This window comes from Manis pentadactyla, chromosome 14 (assembly GCF_030020395.1).
Source record: "Manis pentadactyla isolate mManPen7 chromosome 14, mManPen7.hap1, whole genome shotgun sequence".
Taxonomy (NCBI): Eukaryota; Metazoa; Chordata; class Mammalia; order Pholidota; family Manidae; genus Manis; species Manis pentadactyla.
In genome coordinates, this window is record NC_080032.1 from 83,395,657 (window position 1) to 83,422,242 (window position 26,586).

A 26,586-nucleotide genomic window follows, 5' to 3' on the forward strand; every position below is an offset into this window, starting at 1 on the left:
CTCTCGCCATCATGGCTTGGAAACCGGTGCATTCAGCTGTGCCCTCAGCCCATTTCGCAGGTACACTGCTCCAGCCATGGCAGTCTCCCTCCTGTCCCAGGAACCCTTCGGTACTCTTCTGCCTCAGGACCGCTACTAGAAATGCTCTTCCCCAAACAGCCACACAGCTCACCTCTGTACTTCATGCCTCTGCTCAGATATCCGTTACCTGTGAAGCTAGCAGCAACCTCTTCACAGCCCTTATCAGCACTTCACATATAAGGAAATATTGTAAGTGTTCAAGTATAGGCTCCATGCAGATAAGACCTTAGTTTAATTCACTGTCCTAATCCCAGCAACTAATCAATATTAAGGCACTCAATCGATATTAAGAGAATTAAAGAGGAAGAAGTAGTGAGGCTGAAGAGAACATGTTCTCCCCTGAATATAAACCAGGGCTGATGTAAGACTGAGAATCAGAGGTGAAAATAAAAGAAGTATTTGCCATGACTCCCTGGACTCAGTATCTATGCTTGTTTATCCAATATTTCTTCCCGGTAATGTACTGTGTGGCCTCACTATCTCAAAATTTAAAGACATAGCCAGGAATTATGAAATAATTTCAATCCAACACTTATCAATATAGTACACATGCCATTTGGAAATAGTCTAAGTGGACAAAACTGTGTTTATGTTGCTGAAACTATTACAACATTTCATCCGTTGGTTCTTTTCAGCACAGAAGAATGTCCATGGAGCAGGACCACCATTTTCACAAAAACTTTGTCCTACTGTTTATTGTCCTGGAGTCAAAAGCCCTTAAGATCATGTCCTTTGTAACTAATCATCACACAGAAAAAACAAGGATTATCCCCGCTAGAAGGGGTTTACTAACTGGCTGGAGAATCTGCCTTGTACAAATTTCTAGTATATAAGCAGGTCAAGTACGGAGAGTGAGGCCACATGAGGCCAAACATGTCTCCAAACTCTGAAAGAAAAGACAAGTATGACATGCAAGTGGACTCCTAGAATTGCTGAAGGCTTTACTGAGTGTCTGCAAAGATTTTCAAGATGAAAGCCACCACAGAAGGGCTAAATCTTACTGGATTCCACTGCTGGAATGCTTGGCTAATATTTTTCCTGATGCATTAAAGTGATTTTGGAAGGAATTCTGTGAAAGAAAAGGATTAACAGCCTTCCATGGAGGAAGTTTTCATTCATCCGTCTTATTATCAAAGACACTCTGGGGAGGGCCAAGGCGTGGCTGTGTGTGGGCTCTGTTGCCAACACGAAGGTCCCTATTTAACACACCGGACCAAGACAACAGCCTGTGGGGACTCACCACTCCCTTTAATTGGCCTGGAGGGAGTCGAGTTAAGCCCTCACTGACACACCAATCCAGCTCTCTTGTAAATTTGCTCCTGCAGATCTGTGACAACATAGCAGGCGTGCCAATCATGAGCTAAGGCCAGATTCTAATAACACAAACTTCTACTGACCCCCAGGTATTTCACACTGGTATTGACTATGGTCCTTTTATAAGTTTTAGAGGCAGTTCATCTGAAAAAAAAGTGGGGGAGGGAGGTCTGCATACCCAAAAGTAATTAAACAGAGTTGCTAACTTTTTATAGTTTTATTCATCTAGATAATAAACAAGATACTGAGTGGCAAACAATAAAATTTAGGTAATGAACATTGGATGCAGCAAACTCTTGATGCTGGAAGTATGTGAATGAAACAGGGAAAAAATAAAAAATCTCTATCCTCATGGGGCTTACATTCCATTGGAGGAAAAAGGCATTACATAAAATCACAAAATTATAAAGCACTTTAGAAACTGGATGCATAGTGAAGAAAAGCTGAAAAGTGAAAGGGAGTTAAGTCGAGTGGAGGCTGTGTGATGTGGTTTAAACAGGTTACTTACGCTAGGCTGTACCAAGAAGGTGATATTTTAGTTCAAGTTATACTTTACTTTTATGTAGTTCCTATTTATATTTAGCTCAGAGGCATAAATCTTCACAACTTTGGATTTGACAATGCATTCTTAGATTTGACACCAAAAGCCAGTAAATAACAAAGGGAGAAAGTAAGTTGGACTTCATTACACTGAAAATTTTAGTGCATTCAAGGACATTATTAAGAATGTGAAAAGACAACCTAAAGAAAGGGAGAAAGTATTTGCAAATCATCTGTCTGTTGGAGATTTAATAATCCTGAATATATAAAGAAAGCTTACAACTCAATAACAAAAAGACCCTTCAATTAAAACTTGAGCGAAAGGCTTGAACAGACCTTTCTACAAAGATACACAGATGACCAATAAACACGGGAAAAGATATCCTTCAGAGACCATTGCAAATCAAGAATGAGATACCTCTTCACACTCAATAGGATGGCTTTAAAGAAAACAATGAAAAATAATAAATATTGGCAAGGATGTAGAGAAATAGGAACCCTTGTATATTCCTAGTGAGAATATCAAATGGTGCAACCACTGTGGAGAATAGTTCCTCAAAAAGGTAAACATTGTTTATCACCATGACTGGGCACCTAGGTATATACCCTAGAGAAATGAAAACATATGTCCAAGCAGAAACCTGTACATGAATGTGTATAGTAGCAACATTCTTAATAGCCAAAAGGTGAAAATAACCCAAATGTTCAACACATGAATGGATAAACAAATTGTGGTACATATATACCAAACGGGGTATCATTCAACCATAAAACAGGACAATTATTGATACATGCTACAATTGTATTTTGGATGAACTTCAAAAATACTATGTAAAGTGAAAAAGTCAGACACAGAAGGTCACATATTGTATAATTCCTTTTTTTTTTTTTTTAGTGAAGCAGAGTAAGTTTTATTTAAAGTTACTTAGAAAGTGCAGGTGACCTCAGAAAGGGGAGCGCCCTGAAAGGTTGGAGAGAAAGCGTTTAAGATTAAAAGGTTACACACTTAGAAAGTGCCAGTAACCTCAGAGAGAGGAGTGTATAATTCCTTTTATATAATATATCCAAAATAGGCAAACTCATACAGACTGAAAGCAGATGAGACATTCCCAGGGGCTGGGCAGGGGAGAGTGAGATGTGATCCCCTTATCGGTATGGTGGTTTTCAATGAGGTGATGAAAACGCTTTGAAATCAGGAAGAACTGGTAGTCTCACAACACTGCAGACACAGTACATACCACTGACTCGCACACTTGAAAATAGTTAATTGTATGTTACGTGAATTTCACGTCAAAGAACCAAATTTTTTCATCAAATATTTCAGGATTATATTTTGTGTCTTGACATTCAAACTTCAGTTCTGTATTCATTCCATGCTTTGTAACATTTAATCTTTTTTTTAAAATTCAGCTTTATTATGATACAGATCACACATTTATGGGCTTCTATGGGTGATTTTTGGTAAATGAATGCAGTATAGCAACAATCACCATAATCAAATTTTAAAAAGCATTCCATACCCCAAAATGTACCCTCAAATCTTTTATCAATCTCCATCCCCCCATTTTCTGTCATTATGATTCTGCTTTTTCCAGACTTTCCTATGTCTAAAGGCAGAATTATAATGACAATGTTTCCTATGAAGGGAATCATACAGTATGTAGTTGTATATGTGTGGCTTCTTTCACTTAGCAAGATGTGTTTGCAGTTATTCTGTGTTGTTTCATATGTATCATAAATTATTTGTTCCTTTAAATTTCTGAGTAAGTTACCACATTAAGTTTATCCATTTACAGTGTGAGGCTGCTAGGTTGTTTCCACTTTTCAGCTATTCTAATAAAGCTGCTATGAATATTTACTTATAGGACTTTTGTGCAGATAGAAATCGCCATCTCTTCTCAGTTTTCTTCTATTCTTGAGGAGTAGAAGTGCTTATTTTTATATTTAACTTTTTGAGTAACTGCCTAATTTTTCCAAAGTGGCTAAGCTATTTTTCATTCCCACTGGCAACACATGAGGGTTCCAGCTGCCCCACATTCTGGCCGGTACTTGGCGCTGGGAATCTTTTTAGATAGTCATTCTGGTGGGTGTGCAGTGGTATCTCTTTGGAGCTTTATGCTGGATTCCCCTAGTGACCAATGACGACCATCGTTACATGTGTTCATTAACTCATGTGTTTGATAACCTTTATTACATGTTTGTAAAGTCTCTATTTGAACTTTTCATTCATTTCTAGTAAGTTATTTTCTTATTATTGAGTTCTAAGAGCTCTTTAAATCCCAGATACAAGCTGTTGTGCTTTGATTTAATTAACATTATCTTTTGATGAGCAAAATTTTTAAATCGATGATGTCTAATTCAACAACTTTTCCTTTTATGGTCTGTACTTTATGTGTCCTAAGAAATCTTTGCGTTCACAAGGATTTTCTCCTGTGTTCTTTTAGAATTCTTGGTGTTATTTCATTTTCTTACTTAGGAATATTTTGTTTAGGACTTAATTTCTAAGTGTACAGTAAGAGGTAAGTACCTTTTAGGTAAAAGCCTATCTTTTCCTTTCCCTATTGAATTACCTTGGTAACTTTGTTAAAAACCAACTGTGCATGTAAGAGCCAGGTTACCTTTGGAATCTCAATTCTATTCCTCTTTCTATGGACTATTTTTCCCTCTGAGTTTGGGTCACACTCTCCTGTTGCTTTACATGTCCAGTAATCTGCTTAAAAACTACACATTGTAGGTCATACATTGTAGTGACTCCATATTCTATTTTGTTCTTTTGGAATTTGTTGGTTTTACTGTTTTAATAGGTGGTGCAACTTGCCTGAGCTCAAATTGGAAAATCTGTTTCTCTGTAGAGAGCTGAAAATTTGCTCCATTTTCCCCCCCACCTTTTGCCTGCATCTCTGGGGCATCTCTCTATGCCTGTACAGCTTGGTGCTCAGCCAATGATTTCAATGGAGTTACACACAGACAACAGTCACTGAAGCCTCCACTCTCTGCTGCCCAGTCTGTGGGTGCGCTGAAGAATTCACTTACATTTACAGCAAACAGGCAAGTCTCCCCAAGCTTTCAACCTTGCCTGTGTTTCCTTGGGGTCCCACGTACACACGGTAAGCGGTCAGCCATGAGTGTATAGAGAGCATATCATCTCAGCCCTTCTTCAGCCCTCTTGCTTCCAAAATCTCCCCCTTAAATTTCTAGGTGCTCTGCTATTCTCCTAAAGCAAATCAGTCTCCTCTTCCCAATAAACCTGTGGGTATTTAATACCAGATCCAGGGGACAGGAATACTCTCAAGAAAGAAGCATCTGATGCAATGTACTAGCAGTTTTTCATAAGTAAATATTTTTAAGTGCTTTGCTACCTTTGATCAATTGTTCCAGCTTCATATCATTTTCTTTTTGAAGAGAGACTCACCCTACCAACTCGGGCAGGCAGCCGTTAGTGGAAGTAGAGTCTTAACCATATTCTAAGCACTTAGGAATTTATTATCATTTTCTCATTTATCATTACATGACATCAAACAAATGAGTTCAAGGATTCATCAAGCACAGCAAGAAAAATATTTACTGCTTGCAAACATGAAATTTCAGACCCAATTTTTATAGGGTTGGTAGAAACAGCAAAAGAAATCATATGACTGAAGTGGCTATGGTTTGTTTAAAACATGTATTACCTACCTGCAAAATATTAAAAAACGAAGTCTTTTAGACAAAAGAGTAGATTCAATTTTGACCCAGACCCCCTGTGCTAGGAAAAGAGCATTTTTGAGTATAGACCATCTTTAATGGCAGAGTTCTTGTGAATTTTAAGAAAATTACCTTGAATGCTGCTAAACAATGAAGGCTCAGTAAGGTCATCACAACTGCCAGAAGGACGGTGGCTAAGTTCCGCATGTCCCAGATGGTCTCCACCAGAGGGATGCTGCCAACCTGCCAGTCATAGCACAAGGTAGCAGGTGCAAGAAGCAGCCACATGTTGAAGGCCAAGAGGTAGGAATAGGTAAGGAATCTACAAAGGGAAAAACGATTATTGAGACACAAGTTGTTTCGCAAACATTCATGCACCATTTTTCACTGAGTAGAATTTCTAGAAGGTCAGTGTTATCTTAGAGGACAAAGCGAGGTCGAATGGAAGGCTGTTGATCATTACACTGGTCGTTTTGGAATAGATCTAGTAGTTCTAGCACTCTGGGAGGTGTTGGCCTTTCTGTGGTGAATAAGTAAAGACAGAGTTTCCATGACATGTATTTAGAAATCATCATACAGATAAAAACAGTACAATCTGGGATAAATGCTATGAAGGGAAAGTTTGTTACAGAAACATTGCCCTGTGGGGGATGATTCCCTGGGTAAGAGGCATTTGAAGGGTCCCTTTTCAATAGTGCCCAGAATCCTGCAATAGATGTGCATATATTTAATCATTTCTCTAACAGATTGAGCCATACTGAATTATTTTTAAAAAATCAAAGTATCTGTGGTAAGGAGATCAAGTCTCTCACTCATAAGTGAAGGGTCTGGCCTTCAAGAAGAGGGACAACAGCTGTCCTGCTAACAAGAACAGCAAGGTGGACTCAGGAAGGAATGGAGGGTGACTGCTGTGTCCTGGCTGTGTCCAGGCACTAAGGTAAGGTGGAAGGCATTCCAGCTGACCCCCTTTCCTTTTTCAATAGAGGAACTGAATTTACTTAAATTTGTTCAGTCAACACAAATTCATGAAGTAATTGCTCTAGACTCCTGAGAGGTGGAGAACTCGTAACAAACTCCATCCAAACCTCTGCACTAGGAGATGACCAAACTCTAGCACAGCTGCTGGCAGCCTGAAGACACACCCCCAGGACGATGGTGCCCCCACACTGACTCGCCTACCTGAGAAATTTCAGGGCTGCCAGGAGAACCTACTGTCTGTTTTCTGGCCAACACCTGACAAAGGCCCCTGAGCACGCTTTCTTACAGCATCAACCACAAAGGGCCTACGATTGTGAACATGCATCTTTTATAACTCAGAAGTCTTTCTCGAGGACCTAAGAGCCATTCCTTTAAGGTGTCATCGTCAGGAAGTGCAGGGCCCACCCTCCCAGTCTCTGGGAGGACAGAATCCTACCTTCGCAACCGCCAGCCAGCAGACACAGCCCCATGGCTGCACTTAGATGACCAACCCTTGTAATGCTTCACTTCTCTGCCTCTTCCGAGCCCCAGCTTGTCCCCCAACCCCCATTCTCTCTTTAAAATGCTAGTCATCTCTGCACAAATCTGAATGGCACTCAGTTTTTCCTTATAATCAGTAGTTATTAGACAGAATCTATTTTCACTGTTTCAACTAATGTCCAGCTGTGTTTATTTTTGCCACCCTATGTGGGATTAAACAGAATAATTAGATAAATTCCTTATCCCCGTGGAATGTTCAATCCAACAGTTAAAAGAGGCTTCACAGAATTAAAGAGGCAGGATGACAGGAGCACCATACGGGTACAAAATGTCAGGAAAAGTACCCGCCTTTTGGTCACATTGTTCTGCAGGGGGTTCTCCAAATTGACAAAGAAGTCAAATCAGATAATTTCTAAGTCACCTTCCAATGTGAAGAGTCAGTCCACCTTGGGCTCCTCTCAACAAGTGGCTGCCAGTTGGGAGCACCCTCCCAGGCCTTCCCAACTGATGTGTTCCCCTTCCCTGTATTCCTCCGAGGCTGGTGATGGACAACCATCAACGAACACCAGGCGAGTCTCCAAGACGGGGACCAATGGCTGCTCTGACTCCAAACCCAGCAGAGAAGTGGGTTAAAGGAATGGGGGTATTTCAGTAGTGTTTTCCAACACTTCGTTAACGTACAAACAGTGCAGGCACTAAAAGCCTGATGATGTTCAAGCTTTGGTACTTAACAAAAATAAAGACAAAACAAAAGAAATTGCCTTATCCCTTTTAGGCCTGGGCCTGAGAAAACATCTCTTAAGAATGCCAACTCCCTAGAAAGATAATTGGGCCACGTTAGGCTTCTTTTTACTGCAGAGCTTCTAAGCTGATGCTGTTTCTTAGTAAAGATTCTCTCACTTGGCTTCCAAGACAAAAGCTGAATCATCACACTTAGCAAGACACTCCTGCAGACCTGTCACTCAGGTACACGCCAGCCTGCAAAATTTACATTAAAAAAACAGTATCTCTTCTTCCTGATATAATAGTTTTAAGCAATGATTATAAATGGATGCTCAAATAATTAGGTGAAAAGCTGAAAGGGTACTTTTTAATGGAGGGGTTCAGGCTAAATCAGCTGCTTTGAAATGAGTCATCAACCTTAACACACAGAAAGGGAGGCCAGCAGCCAGATGCCTGACGGACATACACACCACCCAAGGAGTCCTGTCCAAAAGAGAAAATTAAACTTGAATCTGATCAAGCCTTTTATTACCAGTTTACATCAAATACAGAACACACTGGAATGTGTTAAATGACACCACAGGGATACAGACTGCCAAATCAAGATTGTTGCAAATTCCACAGAAAAAATGAAGGGAGTTTCTTCAACAGATATGTTGTATTGGGGACCTAGGGGGATGCGGGTTGGAGCGGGGAGAGAAAAGGGCACCTAAATTAAAAGAGCTTAAAAGATATATCAAAGTGCAGATTTGAATTTACACAAAACACTACTAAAAATAACCACTGATAAGAAAAAATTTAAACAATGACTGGATATGATACTAGAGAATCACTGTTAATTTTTAAAGTATGATAATGGTGTTGTGGTTATAGTTTTAAAGGGTCTTTTTCTTTTAGAAGTACATACCAAAATATATGCATATGAAATGAGATAATGTCTGGAATCTGCTTCACGATGATGGACTGGGGACAAGAGGGAAGACTGGTGGGATATGAGTGACACAAGGTTGGCCATGACTTGTAATTGTTGAAACTGGATAATGGGTCTGTTTCACAAAGAGGTTCTTTATGCATTTCTCAACTTACAGGCATTTTCTCATATTTCCCATAAAAAACTAGTGCAAAAAGGCAACCAAATTATGACAGGAATGCCTTCTTTATGCCTAGCTGCAGTTTACCTGGGAATAGCTACAAACACTGGAGAAGTTACTTCAATGCTAAGTTCACATTCTGGCCTTTCCCTGAAAGCTGTCTTCAGTTTCTTGTATTTTCTAGATTTGCAAAACTACACTGACAAAAAGCAAATGTAAAGAATTTTTTTAAAGTTACAATCCCAACTTAGTTTTTTAGATTAAAAAAAAACTGTGACTTTTTACATACATTGTAACCCAAATAGGTTACAAAATAAACCACAGAAAAAGCAATTTCCCCTTCCTTTTAAAACATTCCAAGTGTCAAGACTATTAAGTTACCCTTTTTAATACTTATGTATTTTCTCCAGAAACCCAAGAGATGTCATCTACCTTCTAGTGCATATGAATTCAGATCAGTGTTGCCAGTAACTCTTTTAAATACTGTTTGAAATACTGAGATAGTGTTGGGAAATTTTTGCAAATTTAAGCATAAAGCCACATGGAATCTTGCCAAAAGCAAATTACGTTTTAGGAGGCAGGCTAGTTGAGCTAGCTGTACTCAGCAACTAAAGTATTTCTTTTTGACTCATTGACTATGAATTACACTTCAAGTTAATCATCTTGTTTATTTATGCTAAAATTTCAGAAATGAAATAATCTGTGGAATACATCTGCCTTGCTGGTTTCTCTTCTTCTAAAGCAGGAACAGAAACAAAATGAATCATTTAACCAATTCTTGACCATGAATTCCACTAACAGGAGGAAAGCTGAATGGGGATCTTGCCAACAGAAGGGAATATACAGCACAGGGAGCCAGGAATCCAGCTTAAACAACGCAGTCGTGTATTCCCACTGACAAGCCAGGAAATACATGAAAGGGAGAGGGGAAAGGGGACTGTGGGGGAACTGGCACACATCAAATAGCACCTAATGGAAGCGTGGCTTTTCAAATCCAAATCTCCACTTTCATCAAGAAAAGTATCCGCGTGCGTTAAGTGCAAAATCACACACAGGTTCTTTTATTTACCTATGAAAACATTTTGGCTAGGAAATAACATGAGCCTACCATATTTCCTTGTCCTAGAAAGATGTCTATAGCAGGTACACATGAAAGAATCATGCACTGAAAACAGAAATATACAGCACTTGCTTGTTTGATATAAAAATGTTAGTGCTCAAAGGATCCTTCGTGTAATTCCCCAAAAAGAAAAAAATCCTTTGTTGTTTCCTAAATACATGACATTGGGCTGACTGTATACCCATCTGTGCCCTCTTGGGATGGGCATCGGCTAACACCGTCAGAACACCAGCCTCAGTGTAAACCACCTTTGCCGCCACAGGGAGCACCCCGTCCTCCCCAGACCCTGCTCTCCCACTAGCTTTGGGCCATCTGTCCTGCCCCTCCCTAGGCTGTCCTGATTTCAATTCCTGAATTATCACTGAAGCTTCCAAAGGGTCTCCACAGTCTCACTGCGCCCCAGCAATAACGACAGGCCTTTTCAAAGCATAACCTGCTTAGCATCTTTAGCGTCTTCTTCCGCCAACTCCCTTCTCCAGGACGAGCCAAAGGCAGCCACTTCCTGCCCCACCCTTCTCCCTAGGCAGGAGGGCCTCACTGGAGTGCAATGAATGCTGAGTGACCACTCGGTGTACTTCTCTACGTGCTGACTGTTAGTAAGGTCTGGTCTCCTACCCTCCGAAAGGGCATTTTCACAGAAAACACATATCATGTTACTTGGTTTATAATAGCAAAATACAAACATCAAATTTTAATGGAATTCTAAGATTTAACAGATTAATGAAAAATAGAGGATTAAGGAATGACATCCTAGAATCTATGCAGAATTTAAACCGGTGGAAAGATGGGAGAGAGCCCAGGCAGGGCCACCAAGTAAAAACAGTTTCAAACTATCAATAAGCATGAACACACCATTAAGGGTGAAGAATGTACGAGTAAAGACACCCCCTCCCGTGTCACAGAAGCATCTTTATAAAGCCATGCCAGGCTTACTTTTTCTTATTTTATATTAAACTGCAATGAATATAGTTTAAATGAGAATTCTTGTTACCATGGAAAACTATAAAGTGAAGCTGAAATGTCATTAAGTCTCCCTGACCTTTTTAACATGCCATCAAGTTACCTTATTAACAGAGGCAGGTTTGTCAGAGTAGGAAAAAATGAATTGCAACAATTTAGCCTGTCAGCCACAACTTCTTCCCCATATATTAGTAAAAAAGTAAACAATGCGTCCTGCAAAATAAATATTTGGTTCATTTACCTAAGGTCTGCTCCTCTCTGTATAGCATTTCACAACATCTTATGTCAAAACAACATCCTTTCCCTCATGGAGCTTCCGCTGAGCGAGCGTCCCTGTCTGCTCAGCACACACCAGGCCCAGGTCCCTGTCTCCACCCGGGAATCCTGTTGGTGTGTTAACCAACTACATCCCCTACCTACCATTACAAGTCCCTTAGACGTGTACAGCATCATCTGGTTCACAAAATATGAGGGTTACCTGATCCCAACACAATCTCTATGAAGCATCACCCCTACTTTTGCAGTACGGAATAGCTTCGCGGAGGCTGTGACTTGTTCTGCGTCCCGCAGTGCACGGCGGAACCTGCACACAGAACAGAGCTTTCTGGCTCCACGGACTATTCTCCACTGCCTCCTACAGGCTTCCACTAGCATTTCTTTGTTACTGTAAAGAACTGGAAGGAAATGTGATGGATACATATTGTTACTTCATGGAGAAGCATCTGCTGGAGACACTGACTTGTTTCTTGAACGATGCAGCCCAGATGAACTTGAGCTTTCATAAGAAAAGAAGAGAAAAAAGGGGAGGGGAGGGGAGGAGAGGAGAGAGGAGGGAGGGATGAAAAAAGCAAACTTTAGCTTTTAGTCAAAGCAGGGCTGACATAAGACCCTGTGTGTAATCTCTACAGCACAGTAAGCAGATGATCGCAGTGATGAGAACGTTTGTTGGAACATCAAACAGCAAGAAATGGAATCCTTAAATAAACGCCTGGGCTTGGCATTTTATTCTTCACAAAAAGCATTTTTTGCCTTTATGTTCCAATGTTAGCAAGGACGTCAACAATGGCTTCTTTAATTTTTATCAGCTTCTCAGGGATTTAGGATTACAATGGAAACACAATATGTAGATTTAAAGGATTATACAGTTTTCTGCCAGAAGTAAAAGTATCAATAAGTGATTGACACCAGCACCCTCCATCACCTGATCCCTAGTCTGGAGGTAAAGTTTGCTGCCTCACAGGCTGCTGCTCTGACTCTCTCCTCTTTGCTCTTCCTCGTATTTGTCCACTTCATTCCCACGTCCAAGACAAATTAAGTAATTATTAAACAGAGACATTTCAGTTGGGAAAACTACACCCAATGACCTTGATGATCTCCTTCTTCCCCAAGCTATTTTTTATGAACATAATACAAAATAGGCAATGGGGCCAATAGGCCTCACGTAGAGAGCTCTTCAGCCAGAGGACACGGTTTGTGCCAAAAAGAGTGACGGCGCCCCTCTCCGGATACACTTAGGCTGCTGGTCAAAGAAAGACTCTCTCACCCAACCTTGGACCTATTCAGTCAGAATCCCTGGGCCATGAACCAGGAAATCTTCATTATTAACATGCTTCCCTGGGTGACTCTGATATTCCCTTTAGTTTAGTAATCATTGCTTTAATGAGCAAAATAACTTTAGTTTCATTTCAGAAAACACATGTATGGAGGCCCTCCTAACACAAGGCCTTGCTGAGGGCTAGAGCAGGGGCCAAGCAACTCATTTTGCATAGATCTCTTTAAACACACGGTGTATATTTTAATAATAATTTAAACTTTAATTCAATTTGTTCAGGGTTTGTTATGAGACAGCCTCATGTTAGGGGTTTCAAGGACTAAAAACATTAGGAAGACAGAGTATCCTGAGGCTGCAACAGTCAGAACCTAAGAGACTGTGCCTATTTGAAACTATCAACTGAAATGGAAAGACAGAAAAACAAGCTTCTTTAGAAGGAAGATGGTGAGTTCTATCTTAACCTTATTATTTCATATCCTGATGCTTTCCTAAGCATTTGCCTATAATTTCCGAACAGAAATAAATCTACGCCTTAAACAGATAAAGTCTATCTGCTATTCAGGAGCACATCTCATGAAAAAAACATGGTGCTGGTAGGGGGCCTTTATAATCTTTTGCTGAGAATCCCATTTTATCTATTTCCTGGATTTGAAAGACAACCATTTTCAATATTATAAAAGCAATTCTTCTTCCATCAAATATATACTGCTTTACAGTCTGTCCCCTTCAAATCTGGTCACACAGAAAACCAATTACGAGGCAGTAGAGAGGGGCCTTAATAGTGGAAACATAATGTTACCTCTTAGGCAGGCTCCAGTCCTATGCAGAAGTCATACTTAACTTAAGCTTTTGTTTTTATTTTTAATCCAGGATTCACAAGATTGAATGCCTAAGTATCACATTTCTCAAGAGATTTACATAAACAGAAGAATAAAACGTGGGCTAAATGACAAGTCTCTGACCGGACAAGTTGCACATAAACGTATTCTATCACGTTTGAAATGCCAAGTCTGTCAAGACCACGGAAGCAGCACCTCTGGGCCCCGGCCCCCAGAACTGCACTTCCACTTGATTCCCAAGTGCTTCTGAGACGAGTACAGGTTTGGTCACCTGGCTGGGGCAGAAGTGTAAGGCCCTGGAAGGTTGCAGTCAGGGCACAATTCGGGGTGGTCATTTACATGCAGTGTCAGAAGCTCTCATGGTCTTGGACCATCAGGGGCTTTTATTTTCAGTTGGGACTTCAATTCTAAGTTAGTCTTTACACCAAAAGGTGGAGTGCAGTAAAGACCCTCCCATCACTCAGAATCAGTGGAATAACACAGAACTGGCCGATTAGAAGAAGTCAGCCAAACCAGAAGCAGAGAAAGGCTGCCCAGTACACAGAGCCTGCCCCTGACCACGGACTCCTCGCCCACGCACCCATCCTTCTCCCTCCTTCTGTCCTTGAGGCCGGCCAAGAACCCCAGGGCTTGTTCTGGGCCAGTGCTGTCCAACAGAAACATAATTTCACACTTTCTAGCACACTAAAAAGAATATAATGAAACACGATGAATTAATTGCAATAATATATATTGCTTCAATTCACGTACTCAAAATATCACTTCAACATATAAGTAACATGAAAAATTATTAAGGGGATATTTCACATTCCTTTTTCTTATAGGATTTTGGCTTCCAAATCTTGGCTATACTCACAGACACTCAGAAGGGACCGGTGGTTACCATGGGGGAGGGGCTGAGGGGGGTTGTGAGTGGGGAGGGGGAGGGGAATAAGGGGGCACAAATATATTCTCAATCAAAATATAAGTTGGTCACGGGGATAAGAGTGCAGCATGAAAAATATAGCCAATGATTCTGTAACATCTTTCTAAGTGGACACATAGTTACGGCACTACTATCAATGAGGGGGTGAGGATTTAATAATATAGGTAAAGGTTGAACCACTGTGGTGTATAGTTGAAACCAAAACACAATTGTACATTAATGATAGTTCAATAAAAAAACTAACATTTGAAGTTTTATTTTCTACTAGAAAAAAATAATCACACCTATCAAATTTCTCTACATTAAATTCTAAGGTGACAGAATTGTAAAATACAGTAAATGTAAATGATAACTTAATCAAAGTTGTGTTCTCCTAAGTTTGTTAGAAATGCTGTACATTTCAGTGAATACCACACATCATTTGTCTCATTCCCATGTCTTAGATCAGTTTTCCTAACAAGGGTTCTCATTAGCATACCACAATGACTTTGCATATCAGTTTTGTTAAGCAAAAAAATGACAGGGTATTTCCTTCTGGCTAAACACATGGAAACAGATAATCTAAAAAAGAAGGAAGGAATCTCTGAACTAAAGTCACAAGAAATCATCTGAAGCAGGGAAAATTTGACCAAGCAACCCTTAAAAGTTACTAAAGTCGCTATGTTACTAATAACTACAGCAAGAGAAAGCTAGTCTGAAAACTCTCATCTGATAATCAAGTTATTAAACCTCCTTTAAAAGAAGGTATGACTTGCAAGATGGAAGCAACCATGTTATAAAAGTTGTTCAGAGTCTCTACATCCAGTAAAAGAGGTGAAGCTTTAATGAGACAGATTGACACAGCTGAATGACAAACCTGTGATTAGCATAGACAGACTCAAAGAGCCAGCCAAATCGTAACTAAATTGCACAGCTAATGAGAAGGGAAGAAAAACCAACAAAAGTAGGAAACAGGCTAAGGAATCCAATTTAAGAATCATCTGCAGACCAATTACCAGCAACGAAATTGAAGCGGTAATCAAAAAACTACCAAAGAACAAAACCCCCAGGCCAGATGGGTTTACCTCGGAATTTTATCAGACATACAGGGAAGACATAATACCCATTCTTCTTAAAGTTTTCCAAAAAACAGAAGAGGAGGGGATACTCCCAAACTCATTCTATGAAGCCAACATCACCCTAATACCAAAACCAGGCAAAGACCCCACCAAAAAAGAAAACTACAGACCAATATCCCTGATGAACGTAGATGCAAAAATACTCAACAAAATATTAGTAAACCGAATTCAAAAATACATCAAAAGGATCATACACCATGACCAAGTGGGATTCATCCCAGGGATGCAAGGATGGTACAACATTCGAAAATCCATCAACATCATCCACCACATCAACAAAAAGAAAGACAAAAACTACATGATCATCTCCATAGATGCTGAAAAAGCATTTGACAAAATTCAATATCCATTCATGATAAAAACTCTCAACAAAATGGGAATAGAGGGCAAGTACCTCAACATAATAAAGGCCATCTATGATAAACCCACAGCTAACATCATACTGAACAGCGAAAGGCCGAAAGCTTTTCCTCTGCGATTGGGGACAAGACAGGGATGCCCACTCTCCCCACTGTTATTTAACATTGTACTGGAGGTCCTAGCCACGGCAATTAGACAAAACAAAGAAATACAAGGAATCCAGATTGGTAAAGAAGAAGTTAAACTGTCACTATTTGCAGATGACATGATACTGTACATAAAAAACCCTAAAGACTCCACTCCGAAACTACTAGAGCTAATATCGGAATTCAGCAAAGTTGCAGGATACAAAATCAATACACAGAAATCTGTGGCTTTCCTATACACTAACAATAAACTAATAGAAAGAGAAATCAGGAAGACAATTCCATTCACAATAGCATCAAAAAGAATAAAATACCTAGGAATAAACTTAACCAAGGAAGTGAAAGACTTATACTCTGAAAACTACAAGTCACTCTTAAGAGAAATTAAAGAGGACACTAACAAATGGAAACTCATCCCATGCTCCTGGCTAGGAAGAATTAATATCATCAAAATGGCCATCCTGCCCAAAGCAATATACAGATTCGATGCAATCCCTATCAAATTACCAACAGCTTTCTTCAATGAACTGGAACAAATAGTTCAAAAATTCATATGGAAACACCAAAGACCCCGAATAGCTAAAGCAATCCTGAGAAGGAAGAATAAAGTCGGGGGGATCTCACTCCCCAACTTCAAGCTCTACTACAAAGCCACAGTAATCAAGACAATTTGGTACTGGCACAAGAACAGAGCCACAGACCAATGGAACAGAATAGAGACTCCAAACATTAACCCAAACATACACGGTCAACTAATATTCAATAAAGGGGCCATGGACAAACAATGGGGAAATGACAGTCTCGTCAACAGATGGTGCTGGCAAAACTGGACAGCTACATGTAAGAGAATGAAACTGGATCACTGTCTAACCCCATACACAAAAGTAAATTCGAAATGGATCAAAGACCTGAATGTAAGTCATGAAACCATAAAACTCTTAGAAAAAAACATAGGCAAAAATATCTTAGACATAAACATGAGTGACCTCTTCTTGAACATATCTCCCCGGGCAAGGGAAACAAATGCAAAAATGAACAAGTGGGACTATATCAAGCTGAAAAGCTTCTGTACAGCAAGGACACCATCAATAGAACAAAAAGGTATCCTACAGTATGGGAGAATATATTCGAAAATGACAGATGCGATAAAGGGTTGACATCCAAAATATATAAAGACCTCACACACCTCAACAAACAAAAAGCAAATAATCCAATTAAAAAAATGGGCAGAGGAGCTGAATAGACAGTTCTCTAAAGAAGAAATTCAGTTGGCCAACAGACACATGAAAAGATGCTCCACATCACTTGCCATCAGAGAAATGCAAATTAAAACCACAATGAGATATCACCTCACACCAATAAGGATGGCTACCATCCAAAACACAAAACAACAACAAATGTTGGCAAGGTTGTGGAGAAAGGGGAACCCTCCTACACTGCTGGTGGGAATGTAAATTAGTTCAACCATTGTGGAAAGCAGTATGGAGGTTCCTCAAAATGCTCAAAATAGAAATACCATTTGACCCAGGAATTCCACTTCTAGGAATTTACCCTAAGAATGCAGCACTCCAGTTTGAAAAAGGCAGATGCACCCCTACGTTTATCGCTGCACTATTTACAATAGCCAAGATATGGAAGCAACCTAAATGTCCATCAGTAGATGATTGGATAAAGAGGATGTGGTACATATACACAATGGAATATTACACAGCCCTAAGAAAAAAACAAATCCTACCATTCGCAACAACATGGTTGGAGCTAGAGGGTATTATGCTCAGTGAAATAAGCCAGGCGGAGAAAAACAAGTACCAAATGATCTCATTCATATGTGGAGTATAAGAACAAAAGAAAACTGAAGGAACAAAACAGCAGCAGAATCACAGAACCCAAGAATGGACTAATAGTTACCAAAGGGAAAGGGACTGGGGAGGATGGGTGAGAAGGGAGGGATAAGGGCGGGAAGAAAAGAAAGGGGGCATTACGATTAGCATGTATAGTGTTGGGGGGGCACGGGGAGGGCTGTGCAACACAGAGAAGACAAGTAGTGATTCTACAGCATCTTACTATGTTAAAGGACAGTGACTGTGAACTTGGTGACAAGTAGTGATTTTACAGCATCTTACTATGTTGATGGACAGTGACTGTGAACGGGGATGTGGGGGGGACTTGGTGAAGGGGGAAGCCTTGTAAACATAATGTCCTTCATGTAATTGTAGATTAATGATACCAAAATAAAAAAAAGAAAAAGAAAAGAATCATCTGCATACCAGAGGTCACACGATTATGCAAGCAGAGGGGAAACCTTACTCGAGAAAGGAAAGGCAGACAATTCTCTGGATGCTCAAAAGAGCCAATTACAATGCACTTCTCTTAGAGGAATGTGAAAAGCCATTTATAGCAACTGTGACCCAGATGTCCCTGGGTACCTATTTATTTTAAGTTATGAAACACAGCAGTAGAAAGATAGGTTTTTTTCAAAGGAAGGAGAGGAAAAATCTAAAGGTGTTAGGATATTCTGTTCTATTACTTTTTATTGACTGAACTGACTGGGACTAACTACTTAGATGGATTCAGAGACAAAGTTCTAACAGAAATGGGTATCAGACCCCTCCGAGAAAGTATGTATGTGTCCTGTAAGTAAAAGGCAGAACTTGAAAAATGACTGGCCCAAGGTCCTAATTTTGCCAGAGGTTCCACCAAAGAATTTTTTTCGGGCACCAGGAGAGATAAAAACACGGCCTTCGCCCTGGTGGCTAAGAGGGTCTAGACAGGTGGGCAGTGAGCCACAGACGACAGGCTCCCAGTCCTGACCCCAAGGAGTGTGGGACTGGCACTTGTTCACTGATGACAAAGATACAAGGGGAATGATGGGCCAGGGAGCTGAGGGCAGTCTGCTCTTGCTCTCCTCCACCTACCTCTTCTGACTGGGCATCTGATCTTTGGAAACCGGTAAGCTAAGGCAGCAGGCTGCATCTCACTACAAACGTAAGACTGGATACTCGAATTCAGGAGACAGGAGAGCTCAGAGGGAAACCAACGCCAAGCTAACTAAGGGAAACGGAGCCACAAGCAGAATAAGATCCCTCCGTTTGCTTTTTCTTCTAAAGGCAGAGAGGAGCTACATTAGGAGCTACACAACCTGTAATAATTTATCAATGAGCTGCAACATATCCACACAAGAGCCCTGGAGATCTTGAAAGCCAGCGAGGTTTCCTAAAAAGGACAGCAGATTGCAACATTAACAAAATGCAAGGATAGAGACGTCAAGTTTAACTACAAGATTAAACAACACTTTGTATTATAACATTATGTCAACTGTACCTGAATTAAAACAAAACATTTTGAAAAATACAAGATATAAACAATAATTTATAACTGAAAATGTAAGCACTAGAGGCTGAACACTACATGATTTCTGAAGGTGTATGAAGACCTTCATAATATAAATATGTGCTGTAAGTAATGAAAACTATTGTGACATAATATTTATTATAAAGAGGTTATTCAAATTGGAAGGTATCCTTTTAAGGGGGAAATAGTCTTTAAAAAAGGAAGAAAAGACTAGAAACCATAAAGAAAAATGTACAAGGCAAAGAAAGTTGAAATTTGTGAAAGCGTACAAAGTTAATGAAAGAAACTAGAGCAAAGATCACCAGTCTACTGTCCCTAAGATACCACCAGTAAAATTTAGCATGTCTTTGCAAACACAACAAAGTGAAGGTTTACTATTATGAAAATATATTAAATGTTTAAAAGGATATAGAAAACTGAAAATTTAAGAACAGTGCTCCCTAATGTTTAGAGGTTATAGCAATAATATATCCTGAAGAAAAGTTATGAAACTGTCAAATATACATCTATGGGAAAGCCTCAGCCGCACATCACAGCAGATTGAATGGATAAGGATTTAAAAACCACAATGAGACAGATCCACCCATCAACCTCACTTCTTGATCCAGTACCTCTAACTCTTGTAAGGACAAATAGTAAGATATAATTAGGTATATCTTAGCAAAAATAGCTGTTCATTTCCGTTTGTCACTTTCAACACATCCACTGATTTTACAAATAGTTACAAATGTCGGACCAACCTCTATAATACCTCTCTGTGCGTTGTTCTGAAACATTTGCCATATGGGCCACCAGGAATAGATATTTATTATTGATGATAAGTGCTCAATGCTCAATAAAGTACTTGTTTAATGAATATGTACCAATATGAGGACAAGAGTAATAATACTGACAAAGGCACTATTTGTTGAAAAGAATGCTAAATGTATGGATAGTATTTTCTTTGCTCGCCACACCCAGAAGAGAACACAACCCTTCTTTCCTTACATGCGGAGCCAACCTGTCATTTAAAATAGTCTAATAAATACCAAGTTTAAAAATTATTTATTTCTACTGACCTTGTAAGAATGTAAGGCGAAAATGAAGCTGGATTATCCTGCTCTGAAAAGAGGGGCATAGATCCGCCCATTATCCACAAACGGAAGTACAAAACCACCACCACCTTCAAAGGAAAGAAGATTTGGTTAAGAAAACCATTGCTTGTCGGGGCTAAGCCTCACCTCTCTGCAGGATCCTTCTGGACGTACTACAGATACATTGTTTTGCAAGCATTTTTTATAGTGGGTATTTCTATGAAATCCTAACATTCAAGATGAGTGGGAAAGATGGAAAGGTGACGAGGAGGAGGCAAGCTGTCAGTATCAGGCACTTCCAAGCAGTCAGCCCCTGTGCTAAAGGCTTCCCAGCTCGCCTGAGGCCTCCTGACAGCCCTAGTGGGAGATGGGGAAGCTGAGGCTCACAGCTAATCTACCCAGACCCCACAGCTAATAAACTGAAAGAGTCAGGAGTTGAACCTGCCACTGTCCAGCACCCAATTTCTTAACCATCTCATGTACACACCCCATGGAAGTTCATTTAAAACAGGGTAACTAACACTGCTATGTTCTGAATGAATACACACCAAGTATTCCAACCCTTAAATGCCCTACAACAGGACACTCTTGAAGGTTATTTCAACACATCCCAGGGAACACCTTTTGTGTCACCCAGTGGAATTTTATCACAGAATGACACTAGCCTGTTTGCTTAGATGGGTAAGAAAACCAGAGGCCCAGAGACATTTCTGTGTGGACAGATTTTGTTTAAACGAGATTCTACGTGCATAGACCTAGATGTTATTCTCATTTGACGACCAATTACGTTGTTTCTGTTGAAGTCAGAGGGAGATCTTTGCTTGGAATCTTTAGTTTAGAAAGCTAAAGGATTAATTTTGGAGGCGGTTAAGGCTAGATTTTTTCCATGAATAGCACTGACTTCTTTCATGTATGCCCTCTATATAAATGACCTCAAATCAAAAAAGCCTAAAATAAATGTATGGTGTCAGCAAAAAGCATTATCAAAGTAAACAGCACCTAGGCAGCAATTAAAAATCATCTTGACGAACACACAATGGCTTATTCAACTGAATTAAAATTCTTAAAGATACTATAAATAGGTATGTCAATATGAAAATAACAGGAAAAAATATCCTGAAAGAATATGAATTCCATAAAATACTAAGAGGAAAAAAAACTGATTAATTAAAACAAAAAGAATAGAAAGACAAACAGCAGAAACTGCTTTGAAAATAAATTTTAAAAAGAACGAACAGGTTAGTATTTGACAACTTTTATTGTAGCAATGATATCAGACTACCTGCATTCCCAAACAATTCTAAGAAAATAAATCAATTCTGAAACAAGCATTGAATCATCCTAATTCTATGCAGAGATCCTGGGGAATGTGCTTCAGAGAAACATTCTGCCCTTTTGCTGAAATTGTCCAGTCAAGGCTCTTCACCTCATTCTGTTTTTACAATACTCTTCTTCCATACACACGTTTTAGGGTTGAGAAAAAAAAAATCACATTCATTGTTAATATTACAATTCAAAGACATTTTCCTAAGTTTCCTATCAAAATTTATTGTCACTTTTGAGTTTGTGAGAAATAAACTGCAACAGCATAAGAAACTGGTCTCCTAATCTCCTTGAATAGAAACATCCAACAACATAAAAAAATGATTAATGTGACAGTCACCAAAGATGGCCACCGAGAATGCCTTTGCGTATGCATTCTGCTCTTGCTATCAGGAATGGAGCCAGCTGCCCCTCCCCTTAAATCTGGGTTGGTCTTGTAACTTGCGTCACCCAACAGAATGTGGCAGAAGGTAGCCTGTGTCAGTTCTGGGTCCAGCCACTGAGAGATCCTGCAACTTCTCGGCCAATCTTTGAGAACCCAGCTGCGGCTGTAAAGAAGTCCTGGGTTTCCTGCTAGAGGGTCAGGCCACAGGGAGGGGCCCTGGAGGATGAGACGCCACAGAGGGAGGACCTCACCCAGCTCACAGCTGCGCAAACCTGCTCGTGTAACTCCAGCCAAAAATCACGATGAACAGAACCATTGCTGGAGGCTGCCCAAACTAGGGCGTTCAGTGCAAATATATGGTGGTGGTCATTTTAAGCCACTACATTTTGGGTTGCTTGTTACACAGCAATAGATACAGCCAGGTTTGTGTTACTGCGACAACTCACCACCAGCACCCTGAGAGGGGCTCATAAAATATCATGGTTCACACTGCCTGTGCCAGTGAGCACGCGAAGCCCTGGAGTGCGTTCATATATACCTGCCAAAGTCCTGTACATTGACGGCATGTACACTCTTGGGTCCTATGCTCATGTTCTTAGAATCTACTGCTGATTCTGCTAAATAATCTGGATCATTTCTCTGAGCCAAGTTAAAGAAATGTTCCTTATCCGATATTTCAAAAGCATATATATACTTACATAACTTATGACCAAAATGGCCCTTTTTAAGAATGGCCTCATGGTAAGCAGGAAATTTCTATTGTTGCTTGCTGTCAGATACCTGAAACAGGAAAGAAAAAAGAAAATCTTAAGTACGTGTCAGAGACCACCACTCATAATGTTCTCCACCATGCGTAATAATCATCTTTCAATGTGAAGATGCAGTAGCTCAAAGTAAGATGGAAAGGACTATAACTAAGAATACAGCTTCTAGAACCAAACCACCTGGCTTTAAACCCCCTAGCTCTGCTGCTTACTGACTGGAAGACCTAGGGCAAGTTTCTTTATCTCTGTGCACCTCTGTTTTTCTCACTTATAAAACAGGGGATAATAGTATTATCAACATCACAGGAAAGTTGGGAGGAATAAATGCAATATACAGAACAGGACCTAGGGCTGTGAGCTATAGATTTTACTACAATAACCCAGGTATTGTGGCACCTATATGGTTACACTCATCACAGAGGTTATTTTAAAAAGTATAAGGGTTTATTTACCTACTTAATTTAACTTGAAAGGCACCATGTCTTCAACCCACAAAATATCTCACAAATGTCTTAACCCTGAAAAAAGAGGACCCCAAGGTCATGTGAGGTTAAGAAATGGATTCTAGGTAACAAAGTCAGTGTCAGAGCTCACCCATGTGCAGTGGATAATGTTCTCAGCCACCTAGGCCGTTAGAACTGAAGGGGTTCAGAATGAACCTCTGTAAAATGTGCCACTTGGGCATGTGGATAATTTCAAGCAGAAGACAATCAGGGCCCAGGACACTCAAGAAAAGTGTTTTGCCTCTCCTTCAACTACTTAAAAGAATTTAGATACCAGGCCTACACCAGGAAGAGAGCTTTGACCAGAGATAATTTTTAATAAATCAGAAAGAGTTATCTGCAAGGCATGGGGAGCATTTGCTCTTTCCACCTTCCTCTAAATTATCTTCCTCCCATTTGAAGTCCCAGAACTACCCTCATCTCCTTAGCTCAGGATGGCACACAATCCTCAAATGTCTGACTATCTTGGGACCTCTCATGTCTGTGTGAAGCTACTGTATATAGGAAATGAAGTCTGTTTTTGTCTCAACAATCTCTTATGTCAATTTAATTAATAGAGCAGTCAGAAGAACCTAGAAGGGTAGAGGAAAAATGTTTCCTCCCCTACAGAACCAAACTACAGTACCAGAATGTCAACTTCTAGTGGGTCAGGAACTCATGCAGACCCTCCAACTACCAGAGCTCTCACTCAGAAACACAGAGCGGCGGCTCCACAAGGAACATGTAAGATGTGGTCGGCTGGCCTTCAGACAGACGATGGAAGGGAAGCGAGAGGACATTACTGACAAACCCCAAGCAAAAACCTCCAGCAAGTCACTTTTACCTACACGTAAATTTCTAGATTTTAAAGTACAGAGTGGAGGGAAAAAGCCATCCAATATAATAATCCAGCAAGCATGTCCTACCTCATTGTTATTTCCCCTACTTTTTCATTTTTCTTTTACTCTTTTTTACCCAATTTTTCCTCAAAGGATTTCTCCCAGAATCTCTTAAAATTTGCATTTGAATGAGATATCTTTACACAAAGGGAATAGTCTGCAGGAGAGAGACCCTTTTGTGAGACCTGAGTGGGTTAGTATCACAAAGAAACGTGCATCTTGATGAATGCTCACAAAAATGTGTGGTTTTGTTACCCGAAAGGCAAAAGTGAGGCCTTCCTGGTAACCCTTTGTAAAGGACAGGCGTATATCACAGCTCCTGACAACTTGCTTTTGTGAGCACGTACCCCCTCCTGGATGAAGTCTCTCGAACTTTGCTCCCAGTACAGGCTCCCAGCCCTCCAAGCCAGAGTGTGGGAATGGGACTCGATAGTTGAGCTGACTGGGGCAACGGATGTGCACCAGGAGCAGAGGAAGAGCAGGTTAGGCAAGAGGAGTACTAGCTTAGCTGAGATGTAATCAGCATTGCAGGACTTCAGTTCCCCTCAAAAGCTATAGATAAAGTCTCGTCCCATGTCCTTGAGCTGGTTCTCAGGAGCTGAGACCACAGCAGGTGGACCCCACGCTCCCCAAGTGTGTACACCGCAGACCAGTTGGAGCCAGAACACTGATGATTAAGATTCCCAAAATATCTCCTGGTGACCCCACTCACTCAACTAGCGAGAAGATGTCCACGAGCGAGCGTGTGGTATATGAGCAGCGTCGTCAGCCCTGTGCCTGCACCAACCTCACCCACCTCTTGGCTAACGACACCCCTACAGCCCCTTCCTTACGCTCCGCAGCCCTTAAGAGCCAGATGGTACCCTGCCCTGGGGAGACACGGCCCCGGAGCCAGCCCCAGTCTCACTGTGCAAGGAATAAAGCTTGCTCCTAGCTGAGCCTTGCCTGGTGTGACTGTGTTTGGCTAACGCTCACCAAGAGGACCCTCTTGCGTCTGGTAACAGCTCCTCTGTTTTCTCACAGTTTAGTGGATCCAAATGGCACTGCAAGGTGGCGACAGTGTCACTCGGAGGCACATGTCTTCCCTGTTGCCTCCCTTTTTCTTTTCTGGGTTCATGAACAGCTGTGGATCTGACCTTTCAAGTATTTAATGAGTGGGGAAAATGAGGTGAGCCTGAAACACACTAAACGGAGCTAGCTTTTAGCCGGTACTGCACTGAATCCATCCCCAGGCCTACATTTAAGTCCTTTCTCCTCCCTTAGCTCAGAGAGAAAGGCCAGGAATGCTGGCAGCTCTCACAACCCAGGCACTTCACACTAATGTCCCAGAACAGGCTTCAGGGAGTCCACCCCTTCCAGGAAGTACACAGAGCTTGTGTGTCTGCATCTGTGTATTTCTCTGAGGCAATGCCCTCGGCTTTGACCCTAGCATCAAGCGAGTCTGTGATTGCACCGGGGTGAAGGCACTCCCAAGCGTCTGCGCTCAGCTCTGCCTCGAGTATGACTATTATTTTCAGGGTAACTCAACAAAGACCAACTCTGGGTATTTCTGCTCCTTCTTTACAGGATGTAGGAAAGATGGCAGCAGGAAGGGGGATGGCAGCGTGGGAAGGAAAAGGTGCTGGAGTGGCTTCAAGCCGCAATACATCTGAATGAAAAAGTGCTTCCTGGGTTCATCTGCTTTGGGAAGCTTCATTTCTTAGGTTCCTTCTGTCGCTGGTTTATTTTAACCCAGTGGAAGAAGTAGATGTGGTTTCCTCTCTGTAACACAGCAAACCACAGGGTTTAGCTTTCTTCTCAATGCTAAACTTAGGTTAAGTTCATATTTTGTTTCAGTGGAAGCTCACTATGGTGGTTATTTCAGTGAGTTATGTTTATAAAGTGTCCCCGTTCTTCCTCCTTAAGAAATGCCATTTCCTCAAGAAGTTAAGCTCCTATAGGTACCAAATAATTGAGTCTTAAAATGTAATACACCGAGACAATGAAAGCCTAGAATGATACATAGAGCAGTCGTTGAGAAAAGGCCTCTCTCAAGCTTTCTATTTCTAGTTGTTAACCAATATTAATTGAGAAATAAGCCAAAATGGTAAAGCCCCTTTTTTTGGTAAACGCCAGGTCAGAGGCTAAGATCCCTCAGCTCATACAGGGAAGCACTGCGAGGGCTGAAGTCTCTGTACTCCTTCCTTCTCCCCAAGTCACAATAAAATTGGACTGGAATTCTCCCCATCAGGCCACAGTGCATGTATGATGTGTGAAGGAGATCCATACAAAAGTAACAAATAATAACAAAAATAAAAAGAGCAAATAATTGATACGTGCCAGACACCAATCTAAGTGGTTACATTGTAAAAATGTATTTAACACCTACAACAATTCTATGAGGAAGAACAACAGAATT

General features: G+C 40.6%; 1 protein-coding gene across 5 annotated transcripts in view; it reads right to left on the minus strand.

The window, feature by feature from the left end:
- TMTC1 (transmembrane O-mannosyltransferase targeting cadherins 1) overlaps window positions 1-26,586 on the minus strand; it is a 224,026-nt gene that overhangs the window by 101,806 nt on the left and 95,634 nt on the right. For 4 of the 5 annotated variants that reach the window (XM_036889219.2, XM_036889217.2, XM_036889218.2 and 1 more), the window contains exons 6-8: window positions 22,742-22,823; window positions 20,321-20,424; window positions 5,752-5,941 (exon numbers count right to left, since the gene is read on the minus strand). In XM_036889219.2, the coding sequence (XP_036745114.2) occupies window positions 5,752-5,941; window positions 20,321-20,424; window positions 22,742-22,823 (376 nt within the window). The remainder of the gene's footprint in view (window positions 1-5,751; window positions 5,942-20,320; window positions 20,425-22,741; window positions 22,824-26,586) is intronic. The other variant, XM_036889221.2, reaches the window with a different exon arrangement.